The 12,383-nt window shown below is 44.2% G+C and overlaps 1 protein-coding gene across 1 annotated transcript in view; it reads right to left on the bottom strand.

The window, feature by feature from the left end:
- Positions 1–12,383, bottom strand: part of LOC126267691 (A disintegrin and metalloproteinase with thrombospondin motifs adt-2-like) — a 215,507-nt gene that overhangs the window by 98,920 nt on the left and 104,204 nt on the right. The window contains exon 9 of the mRNA XM_049972994.1: positions 2,793–2,934. Coding sequence (XP_049828951.1) covers positions 2,793–2,934 — 142 coding nt within the window. The remainder of the gene's footprint in view (positions 1–2,792; positions 2,935–12,383) is intronic.

The raw sequence follows: 12,383 nt of genomic DNA, 5'->3' as shown, positions 1-12,383 counted from the left end.
AGGAACAACTGCCGTATTTTTTCCGTGGAAATGAGTCCTGCGGGTCTTGTTACTTTCACCATCATCGGTACATGCTAAGAGACTTTTGCACGCCAACATCATTCCAATCTTCCACCAGCGTGGATGTGTGCGTAGGATCATTGCGCAACCAGTAATTTCTCAGCAGCCTGGCCGTCCGGTTCACCTGATCTTAATCCGTGTGACTTCTGACTGCGTGGTTATCTGAAAAAAGTTACGAACGTACCTGACTTGAAGGCAAGCACTGAGCAACGCATTCTGGAAGTGACCGCCGGAACAACCGGAACAACCCGATCTATTGTGTAACATGCTGTTTGTCGATTTCAATCTGCGGCACAAAACGGTGGACAGCGTATTGTACATGTCTTGCGGCAGTCTCACAAAAATTAAAAACCGATGTCACTGCTTTTTATGCGGTTTTGACCCCAGGACAACTGAAAACCTATGTCATTTTGCTTTACAGACGGTTTTTGGCCCCAGGACAATTAAAAATCGTTGTCAGTTTCCTTTTTATGAGGTTTCTACCCTCACAACAATTAAAAACCGTATTTTCCCCATCCGATGTGGTACAACCTTGCCGTGGATGGTGGACGTACCTAACTAGCACAGCCGCAACTGTTAAGTGCCGAACTTGTGCAGTGATCCACGTTGAGAAGTACGCTCGGTGTAACGTCAATCTTAAACCATAGCCATCGTATTGCGATTGCCCTGTCATTTGTAACAGTCTCCGTTTACACTGCCGTTTGTGAAAAGTGCAACACCGAGAAGGAATTACCCGAATAGCGCCACATTTGCTGGAAGTGGCGACGGTGTGCAATCAGTACGTGATACGTTTTGCTGTGAGATGGCGTACACGTAGGCCGGGCAGAGCCCTCTCGTGTCGGTCCGACGGGGTCGGTGTTGGGCGTAGTGTAGTCGGTGCAGAGCTGTCACACAAGGTGGAAACAATACAGTGAGTGCCAGTATGCCTCGTCGACGTCAAAGGAAGCCATATCTGCATGTGAGCGAGTTCGAACGGGGCTGAATAATCGGAAACAGGGGTGTCATACGGTGACATTTTGGCTCACACGGGGCATGCTGCTACGACAGTGATGCGTGTGTGGAAGCAGTGGAGGAAGGTCGTACGCAGCCACGAGCGGGAATCGGACCACGGAATATGACCATAGCACGATATGACCGTCATCTTGTCCGAATGGCCATTACGGACCGTACAGCGTCATCCACAGTGTTGGCTCGTCGCTGGAGAACCACAACAAGTGTGAATTTGTCTGCATCGACGTCTGCTGCAGGTTGGACTGGTTTCACGCCTGCCATTACGTCGGTTTCCATTGTCCAGAAACCACAAGCCCCTCCGACTGCAACGGGCACGTGAACACCGACACTGGCGTGCTGAGCGGCAACTTGTAATCTTTTCGGATGAGTCCCGCTTCAATGTGTCCTACAGTGATGGCCGCATACGTGTCCGGCGGTACCGTGATGAGCGCAACTTGCAGGGCTGCATTGTGGAGCGGCATAGCGGACGAAAACCAGATGTGATGGTTTGAGGCGCCATTGGTTATAACAACAGATCTCACCACGTACGTATTGCGTGCACTTTGAACAGCAACCGGTACCTAACGGAGGTTTTGGAGCCTGAGGTACGCCCCTGCGTCAGGCCTCTCCACAGGCCACATTTCAACAGAACAATGTCCGGCCACATATTGCGAGGAATGTACAGGCCTTCTTCGAAGATCGAGGGGTAGCGTTGCTTCCCTGGCCTCCACGTTCGCCAGACATTCCGCCCATCGAACATGTCTGGGACGTGGTTGGTCGGCACCTGGTGCGTCACGGTCCTCCAATAACTGGTGTCACGGATATGTGGGCTCGGATACAAACTACGTGGAGGAAAATCCCTCAGGTACGTATTCAGAACCTTATTGATTCAATGCCACGGCGTATAGAAGCTCTAACTGCAGCGCATGGTGGCCACTCAACTTACTGAACAGTAGGGCTCAAAAGATCAGATTTGAAAAGGTCATCATTTGTTACTTGTCATTACCTAACCTGTGGTATTAAATTAATTGAATTCATGCATTTCCTTCTTGGTGCCCCAATTTCCACCAACGGTAGTGTACATTACGACGCTTACAGCGCCATCTATTGGTAAAATTTTAACTATTTTTTTTGTTACATGACAATTCTCCCCGCGACAATAACAGCCTGTTCAGTTTTGACGTCATTCTGAGCAAGAATTCTCTTTCTACATAGTTTCGAAACTGGAACTTGATTTATGGACACCCTGTATATTTTGTGGTAATGGTTCAAATGGCTCTGAGCACTATGGGACTCAACTGCTGTGGTCATTAGTCCCCTAGAACTTAGAACTACTTAAACCTAACTAACCTAAGGACATCACACACATCCATGCCCGAGGCAGGATTCGAACCTGCGACCGTAGCAGTCGCACGGTTCCGGACTGCGCGCCTAGAACCGCGAGACCACCGCGGCCGGCGTTTTTGTGGTAATAAAACTATTGTAAACGTACGCTATTTACATTTCTGAAACGAGACCAACTATTCCTTTTTTATTTATTTGTTTAATGCAAGCGCTGCACGCAATTAATGAATGCAATTAAGTAATTACAGATTACAACGTCCACAAATGCCGTTGGGTCCAACAATTTTTTTTTCTTTTAAAAATGAAGAAACTTGTTGCAATGTAGTACAAGACGAACAATTATAAAAGGTATACTGGGCACTATGGGACGTGTAATTGGCTACAGTTGCAGGTCTTACTTGTGTCCGATCTCGTGTGCCAGCACGTAGACTGACGTGAAGCCAGCCGACGGGTAGGGCTTGCCAAACACGTTGGTGGTGCCCAGCTCGGCGATCACGCAGTTGTACTTCTCCAGGCACACACCGCCCACCGTTGCCAGACCTGAAAACACGCCAGTACATCTCTAACCTTCGCCTAAAATATCACACAGCACTTTGCATATGTCTATTCTACACCACTCCGATCTCAGATCCGATTTCATACTCATACTACACACTCACAGAGTATAAACGACGCACAACGAATGCATAATCAGAATGAGAAAGATATGGGTAGATGTGATGTACATGACCAGACGAACAAATAATTACAATTTCCGAAAAACAGGATAGTCAAGAGAAAGAGCTTCACAAATTTAGGAAGTCAATGACATGTTGGGCTACCTCTGTCCCTCATGCAAGAAATTGTTCGGCTTGACATTGAATTGTTGGTGTCAAATTCTGTCCGGCTGGTGCGTTAGATTGTCTAAATTCCGAGCTGGTTGGAGGGGTTGTTTTGTTTGAGGGAGGAGACCAGACACCGAGGTCGTCGGACTCATCGGATTAGGGATTAGGGAAGGACGGGAAAGGAACCATGCCGGCATTTGCGTGGAGCGATTTAGGGAAATCACCGAAAAACTGCACTACTTGCCATTAAAATTGCTACACCAAGAAGAAATGCAGATGATAAACGGGTATTCGTTGGGCAAATATATTATACTAAAACTGACGCGTGATTATATTTTCACGCAATTTGGGTACACAGATCCTGAGACATCAGTACCCAGTACAACCACCTCTGGCCATAATAACGGCCTTGATACGCCTGGGCATTGAGTCAAACAGAGCTTGGATGGCTTGTACAGGTACAGCTGCCCATGAAGCTTCAACACGATATCACGGTTCATCAAAAGTAGTGACTGGCGTATTGTGACGAGCCAGTTCCTCGGCCACCATTGACCAGATGTTTCCAATTAGTTAGAGATCTGGGGAATGTGATGGCCAGGGCATCAGTCGAACATTTTCTGTACCCAGTAAGGCCCGTACAGGACCTGCAACATGCAGTAATACATTATCCTGCTGAAATATAGGCTTTCGCAGCGATCGAATGAAGGGTAGAGCCACGGGTCGTAACACATCTGCCGTCAATGTGAACAAGAGGTGTAACCAATGGGACCTCACACCGTTACGCCTGGGGATACGCCAGTATGGCGACTACGAATACAAGCTTCCAATGTGTGTTCACCGCGATGTCACCAAATACGAATGCGACCATCATGATGCTGTAAACAGAACCTGGATTCATCCGAAAAAATGATGTTTTGCCATTCGTGCATCTGGCATCGTCGTTGAGTACACAATCGCAGGCACTCCTGCCTGTGTTGCAGGGTCAAGGGTAACCGCAGCCGTGGTCTCCGAGCTGATAGTCCATTTTGCTGCAAACGTCGTCGAACTGTTCGTGCAGGTGGTTGTTTTCTTGCAAATGTCCCCATCTGTTGACTCATGGCTGCACGATCCGTTACAGCCATGTGGGTAAGATGCCTGTCATCTCGACTGCTAGTGATACGAGGCCGTTGGGATCCAGCACGGCGTTCCGTATTACCCTCCTGAACCCACCTATTCCATATTCTGCTAACAGTCATTGGATCTCGACCAAAGCGAGCAGCAATGTCGCGATACGATAAACCGCAATCGCAATAGGCTACAATCCGACCTTTATCAAAGTCGGAAACATGATGGTACGCATTTTTCCTCCTTAAACGAGGCATCACAACAACGTTTCACCAGGCAACGCCAGTCAGCTGCTGTTTGTGTATGAGAAATCGATTGGAAACTTTCCTCATGTCAGCACGTTGTAGGTGTCACCACCGGCGCCAACCTTGTGTGAATGCTCTGAAAAGTTAATCATTTGCATATCACAGCATCTTCTTCCTGTAGCACGTCATCTTCGTGGTGTAGCAAATTTTAGTGGCCAGTAGTGTAAATCAGGATGGCTGGACGCTGGATTGAACCGTCGTCCTCCATAAAGCAAGTCCAGTGTGTTAGTCACTGCACCACCTCGCTCGGTGTTGTTGGAGGGTCCTGCCCCTTAATGCTCCAAACGTACTCAATTGGGGAGAGGTCCGGCGACCTCGCTGGACAAGGTAAGGTTTCACAAGCACAAAGACAAGCAGTAGATACTCTCGCTGTGTGCGGGAGAGCATTATCTTGCTGTAACGTAAGCCCAGGGTGGCTTGCTATTAAATGCAACAAAACGAGGCGAAGAATATCGTTGACGTACTGCTATGCTATAAGGGTTCCGCGGATGAAGGGTCGTGCTATGAAATGTAACGCCCTCGACCATCACTCTTGGTTGTCGCGCCATATGACATGCGACAGACAGGTAGGTATCCCACCGCTATGCGGGGTGTTTCCAGACACGTTTCTGGCCTCGATTTTCACTGACTGCAGTATAATTGTCTTCAGTGACGATTCCCTCTTCGAAATGCACCTCGATGACCAGCGAGGACATGTCTGGGGACACCCCATGCATCATTGGGATACCAGTCTGAATGTCGCCCATCATACGACTCCATAACCAAGAGTGATGGTCTGGAGTGTAATTTCATTTCGTAGCAGAACCTCTTTGGCTGTCATACGTGGCATCCTTAGAGCACAGTGACACGTCGACGGTATTCTACCGCCCGCATCTCGTGGTCGTGCGGTAGCGTTCTCGCTTCCTGCGCCCGGGTTCCCGGGTTCGATTCCCGGCGGGGTCAGGGATTTTCTCTGCCTCGTGATAGCTGGGTGTTGTGTGTTGCCCTTAGGTTAGTTAGGTTTAAGTAGTTCTAAGTTCTAGGGGACTGATGACCATAGATGTTAAGCCCCAAAGTGCTCAGAGCCATTTGAACCATTTGATATTCTACCCCCGTTTTGTTGTCCTTTATGGAAAGCTGGCCTGGCCATAAATTTCAGCAAGTAGTTGGACCGGATTTGGCACGATGTTTCTCAGGAGGACATGCAATAACTTTCTTAATCAGCGCCAAGAGGAATAAGTGCTTGCATAAGGGCCAGAGATGGACCAAAGCGTTAGTGTCTTGCTCAATGCGTGGAGGTCGTTCTCTTGCGTAAATCATCGAAATTCTCTGTAATTGTCCACATTTGTTTGTCTGTACATGTATATCACATCTACTTATTTCCGCCCCATTCCGATATTTATTTTGACCAATTTGTAGCCTAACCTCTCAAGGATATCATTCTTTCTGAGATTTGCATATGCCACTAAATGATGTGGTTGGCTGGTTTGTGGGGGTTGAAGGGACCAGACATCAAAGGCCATCGATCCCGACTCAATGACATCAGAACAGCAATATTTTCATTTTTAATCATTTAACCGAATGTGTTTCCTATCCCAAGAATTGTGAAGGAGTGAGTCAATGAAGAGTGAAGATGACATTTTTAATTACAATTAAAGTAAGTTGCAGATCAAAGTGAGCTCTCCCCTTACGTATTTTCCGAAGTCCACGAGCAGTCTGAACTATTACGACCGGATGCGGAACTGAAGCTTGGTCCTCAAACAATCGAACATAGACCTTTAAGACGGTTACACACTTGAGGCAAAACTAAGAAAAAACTTTACGCGAGCAAATTTCAGCATTTGTAGGATAATTCTGCGCCAGCAATTCAGTTGTTGAAGCGTCGTGGCACTTTGTCGATTGTCAGTCACACTAAATTGTGCAGTAACACAAAGAAGTACAGGACTGAGGGCGGAAGTTGCGAGACAGTCTTCGTAGGGGAAAATAAAGGGCGGTCTCGAAGAAATCAATCGCGAACCACTGGAAAAGATAATTCGGACGGATGAAAACCAGCCACGTCTCCACGTGTACCTCTACATGACTACTGTGCAGATCACACCTGTTTGTTCGTAAAACCACTTTCAGACTCACTCTCGAAACAACTCTTGGGAAAATTTGACACAATCTTCCCATGTAATCTCTGATTTTTCTTGTTTTATTACGATAATCACTTCTTCCTATGACCGAAACCTGGTTAAAAGATCTCGCCGCAATGAAGAAAATCTCTGCTTTAATGATTTCCAACCCAAATCGCTTGACGTATCTGTGGCACTCCCTCTCTCTCTAACAGAAAACGAGCTGTCCTTCTTTGAACTTTTTCGATGTCTTGCGTCAATCCTATGCGGTTGGATCATATACCTGTGCAGCAGTATTCCATAAAAGAACTGACAAACGTAACGCAGGCAGTATCCTTGTATTTGTTGTATATTTGTTATATCTTGTCTTTGGTTCGCCTTTCCCACGATATTTTGTATGTGATACTTCCATTGTAAGTTGTTTCTAACTGTAATCCCTAGTTACATTTGTATGATTTAAAGTGTAACGGAAATTTAATAGAACTTTTTGGTGCCCATGTGGAGGACTTAACATTTTTTTATTCTTGCACACCATGTGGATATCTTATCTAAACCATTTTGTAATTCGTATTAATTTTCTGATGAACGAATCGTCTGCAAACAGTATAAGAGGGCTGCTCAAATTGTCTCCTAAATCGTATACGTAGATTAGGGACAGCATAGGGCCTGAAGCATTTCTTTGGGGAACACCAACTATCACTCCGGTTAACTTGGTGACCCTCCCTCAGTTACTACGAACTGGGATCTTTCTGACAACAAATCATGAATCCAATCGCACGTATGAGGTGATACTCCATTGGCACGCAATTGGATTAGAAGTCGCTGTGACAAAAGACTGAGTCTACGAAGATGGAATAAACTTGAGAGCTCCTGTCGATAGCACTCATAACTTAGTGTGAAAAAAGGACCACTTGTGTCTCACAAGAAAGATGCTTTCTAAATCCGTCCTATTTGTTTTTCTTAGAGACATTTCATGATGTTCTAACACAGTTTATGTTCCAAAATCCTACTATAAATCGATGTCAGAGATATGGCTCTGCAATTGAACTTAAATGGTATATACATAATCGTAAGACTTGCATTTATTAAATAAATTGCTTCACTATACAGAAGGTAGCTACTCTCAAATTCGCCGCACGGTCTAGGGCGTCTTGGCACGGTCCGGAAGGCTCCCCCCGTCGGAGGTTCGAGTCCTCCCTCGGACATGGGTATGTGTGTTGTACTTAGCGCAAGTTAGTTTAAGTTAGAGTAAGTAGTGTGTAAGCTTGGAGACCGACGAACTCAGCAGTTTGGTCCCATAATATCTTACCACAAATTTCCAAATTTTACTCACAAATTGTTCATGTTGGCACCAGTTCTTGATCCGAATTTTTGAATATTGACTGCATCTTCTTTGGTGTGCGAAATCCGATTACGATAATGTGAAGAGGGATGATGGTGTATTCTGTCTGTGTTTATCAAAACGTGAGAGCAGCTGACGATGTTGCAGACAGAGATGTCGTTATCAAAAAGATACCGGCCGCGGTGGTCTCACGGTTCTAGGCGCTCAGTCCGGAACCGCGCGACTGCGACGGTCGCAGGTTCCAATCCTGCCTCGGGCATGGATGTGTGTGATGTCCTTAGGTTAGTTAGGTTTAATTAGTTCTAAGTTCTAGGCGACTGATGACCACAGATGTTAAGTCGCATAGTGCTCAGAGCCATTTGAACCATTTAGCCATCAAAAAGATAAATTCCTTGAGGACCGGCTACATGATGGAAAAGAAAGGAAAACTGTTAAGTAACCATAAATGCCACGCTACTAATCAACTGTATCGGGGCCACTGAAACATGTCACTTGACAGCGCGCGTGTAGTTGGTTATATTGTGATTGCGAGGTTGCAATAACTGCCACCGCACACGCCCTCAGCTGACAGCTCCGAAGTATGTTTTGTAAATGTAAGCTACGAGTATATAAGCCGTCGCATAATAACGTATACGTAAGTACAACAAGGCACGCTTTTCTAAGAATGGAGAGAATAGCGACGGAGAAAAAGCGTTTGACAGTACAGTACATGAAATAGGGGAATAAACAACACCCGAACTTAATGACAATGTCATCCCGAATTGTTATCGCAATAGCTGCATATAAAACGTCGTATAATAATGTAAACCTAAGAATGCCAAAGAGCATGCTATCCACAATCGTAGAACGAAATAAAGAAAAAGCTGCTTAGCCTACTCGGTTGCAGAGGGAAAGGATTAATTCGGTATATATTTACACTCACCAATTTCCGATGTCAGCGGCGCGATTCCATCCAGTACCGCTTCAATGTTATCGGAATCGGTGGCAGAACCACCACCATCATCATCATCATCTAGAGAAATGATTAATTAACTGTTCATTCTCGTTCATAACTCCGTCTGTGGTAGACGTCAAATGCTTATTATGTTTTGCAAGTGAATATAGTAGCAGCTTTGTCATGCTCATGTCTGCAACAATATCTCTCGCCTACAACCACTGCGCCACAGTTTCAATACAGTTACTGGTTGTTTGAGAGGTAACGCTATACATTACAAACACTGTCGAAACACTAAACTGCAGCAACAAATTTTTAAACCTCTGCAAAAGTCGTGGGTGTTCATGTCTTAATAGTGGTCACAAGTTTTTCTCGGTCGAAAAACTAAAAGTCCTTCAAGCACAAAACCGGTTGAAGAACCTGCATGAGCCACAATTATCGAGGTCTTCTTCCCGTTGGCTGATGACCACCGCTTTTCGGAGTATCATCTGTCCAGCATTTAGCAGCTGCTCGTCCTGCGATTCCCTAAGTTTCATCTAACCATATAAATGAATTATATCGTTTCCTACAATTTCATGTAAGAAATGAGGTGAGCTTCTTTTTCGAGCAACAATTTTCGTCCGACTAACCTTTTAAAGGGGAAGTCCATCCTTTTTAACATCATTTGAATTGACGTTTCCCCATTCCCTCCATCGATTTGGAACGAATCAAGATCTGTAACTGGACGTTGCTGCTTTTTTTTTTCTTTCCAGGTGTACTTAAAAATACATTGTTTTCTCCACAGGGGCTATGTTTCACACGGTTTACTACACTATATTGCAAGGTTTGAAGTAGCATCTCTTTCCTTGTAACAGTTCATTGTCTGAGCCCTAGAGTTTTCGAGGTACCTTGTAATACTTCATCAGCAGCAAAAGACGCATTCTAGTGAAAAAAAAATCATTTTTCTTACTCGTAAAACTCACGCGTCCTTCGTAGCACACCAAAGCCTGACTACTTAAAGGCGCTCCACGACGTAACGGATTGTCACTTGGTTAACGATGTCGTTTTGGTGCCACTCTTTAATAAACAGAAACTGTACTCAAGCGGTAAAACCTATGCAGAAGCAGACAGCAGCTCATTAACACACAACATTTACACAGAAACCGATACGTTTACCATCAACGCCTGAACCGTCTGTCGTTGCTGTGCTTTAATTGGTTCAAAATACAGAGCATCTAGCATTCCACGTTTGTTTGTCAGTCATATTGGCAACTTTTCTGCACCTGTGGAATGACCATGAAATGACGTGTTTCAGTGGTTCAAATGGCTCTGAGCACTATGGGACTTAACATCTATGGGTATCAGTCCCCGAGAACTTAGAACTACTTAAACCTAACTAACCTAAGGACATCACACAACACCCAGTGATCACGAGGCAGAGAAAATCCTCGACCCCGCCGGGAATCGAACCCGGGTAACCGGGCGCGCGTGTTTCAGTGGCCCGGGTATAAATATGTAAGGTGATATTTCGAATTTTCCATGAAATTGTTGCATTCCACCAAGAATGCCTTTATAACAATTGAGGGTACACGATGATGTTCCTCTACGTCAAGCCTGCCGTATATGAATCTATCCAGCGTACAGAAAGTATTATAAAAATGTTGTTGGTATGAACAGAAAACGTCTGAGACAATACCAAGTAAATCAAGTAAAACGTGATATATCACGGTTGATGTGGAAGTGTTTCTGTGTTTGAGATAGTGCTCAACATCTACCGAATTGGATTGGTGTTGTGGAATACGATAAAAATGTTATCACATTCAATTTTTTTTATTAAGGAACAGTAATTGAATGGAAACAGTTAAAATATATAATTGCGTAGGCTCCCACGGCCAGAGTCAGTCGACGTAAAAGTTTTCTGAATATTTTTTATCGTGCCGTAAGATTAAAAAACTATAATGGAGAAGCCAACGTATAGGCCACTGTAACCGTGACCGAAATGTCTGTTTCTCCGGTGGTTTGTTTTTGCATTATGACGCGGTACGATACTCAGAAACTACCTGTTTCAGTTAAAACATACTTCAACACCATTGTGACTCTCGTTTGTTAGTAAAAGTTAGAAATTTATTCTCAGGACCTACATGATAATAAAAAATTCTATACCCGGTAAATAGGATTGCGTTTAAAAAATGGTTCAAATGACTCTGAGCACCAGGGGACTTAACTTCTGAGGTCATCAGTCCCCTAGAACTTAGAACTACTTATACCTAACTAACCTAAAGACATCACAAACATCCATGCCCGAGGCAGGATTCGAACCTGCGACCGTAGCGGTCGTGCAGTTCCAGACTGTAGCGTCTAGAACCGCTCGGCCTCCACGGCCGGCGATTGCGTTTAAAATTTTTCTGTATCGGACTGGTATTGTACCACAAGCCTATCTTCGGAGACACACTATAAGAATAGGGACTTGGTTCTATATCAGTCGAGTATAATAAAATTTCAGTATTGATTCTATGAGGACGACGTTGGCTTTTTGGCCATCATTAAGTTTCTGACATTATCGCGAACAGTTGAGAATAGTGTGTACAAAAGGAACGTATTGTCTTTTGATAAATTAAAATAACAGAACAGTCGGTATCTCTGGTATGAATCTTTCTAAGTTTACTTCCCGAGTCAAAACTGGATAAAATCTCAAACTGTAGGTCCTTTACTGTTCTTGATATACATTAATGACTTACCATTCCACATTGATGAAGATGCAAAGTTAGTTCTTTTTGCTGATGATACAAGTATAGTAATAACATCCAAAAACCAAGAACTAAGTGATGTAATTGTAAATGATGTTTTTCACAAAATTATTAAGTGGTTCTCAGCAAACGGACTCTCTTTAAATTTTGATAAAACACAGTATATACAGTTCCGTACAGTAAATGGCAAAACTCCAGTAATAAATATAGAATTTGAACAGAAGTCTGTAGCTAAGGTAGAATTTTCAAAATTTTTAGGTGTGTCCATTGATGAGAGGTTAAACTGGAAGCAACACATTGATGGTCTGCTGAAACGTCTGAGTTCAGCTACGTATGCTATTAGGGTTATTGCAAATTTTGGTGATAAGAATCTCAGTAAATTAGCTTACTATGCCTACTTTCATTCACTGCTTTCGTATGGCATCATATTCTGGGGTAATTCATCGTTGAGTAGAAAAGTATTCATTGCACAAAAACGTGTAATCAGAATAATTGCTGGAGCCCACCCACGGTCATCCTGCAGACATCTATTTAAGGATCTAGGGATCCTCACAGTAACCTCACAGTATATATATTCCCTTATGAAATTTGTTGATAATAATCCAACCCAATTCAAAAGTAATAGCAGTGTGCATACCTATAACACCAGGAGAAAGGATGA

The sequence above is a fragment of the Schistocerca gregaria genome, chromosome 4, assembly GCF_023897955.1.
Source record: "Schistocerca gregaria isolate iqSchGreg1 chromosome 4, iqSchGreg1.2, whole genome shotgun sequence".
Classification (NCBI taxonomy): Eukaryota; Metazoa; Arthropoda; class Insecta; order Orthoptera; family Acrididae; genus Schistocerca; species Schistocerca gregaria.
Note: the sequence above shows the minus strand (reverse complement) of the source record. Positions and strands in the feature narration are given on the sequence as shown.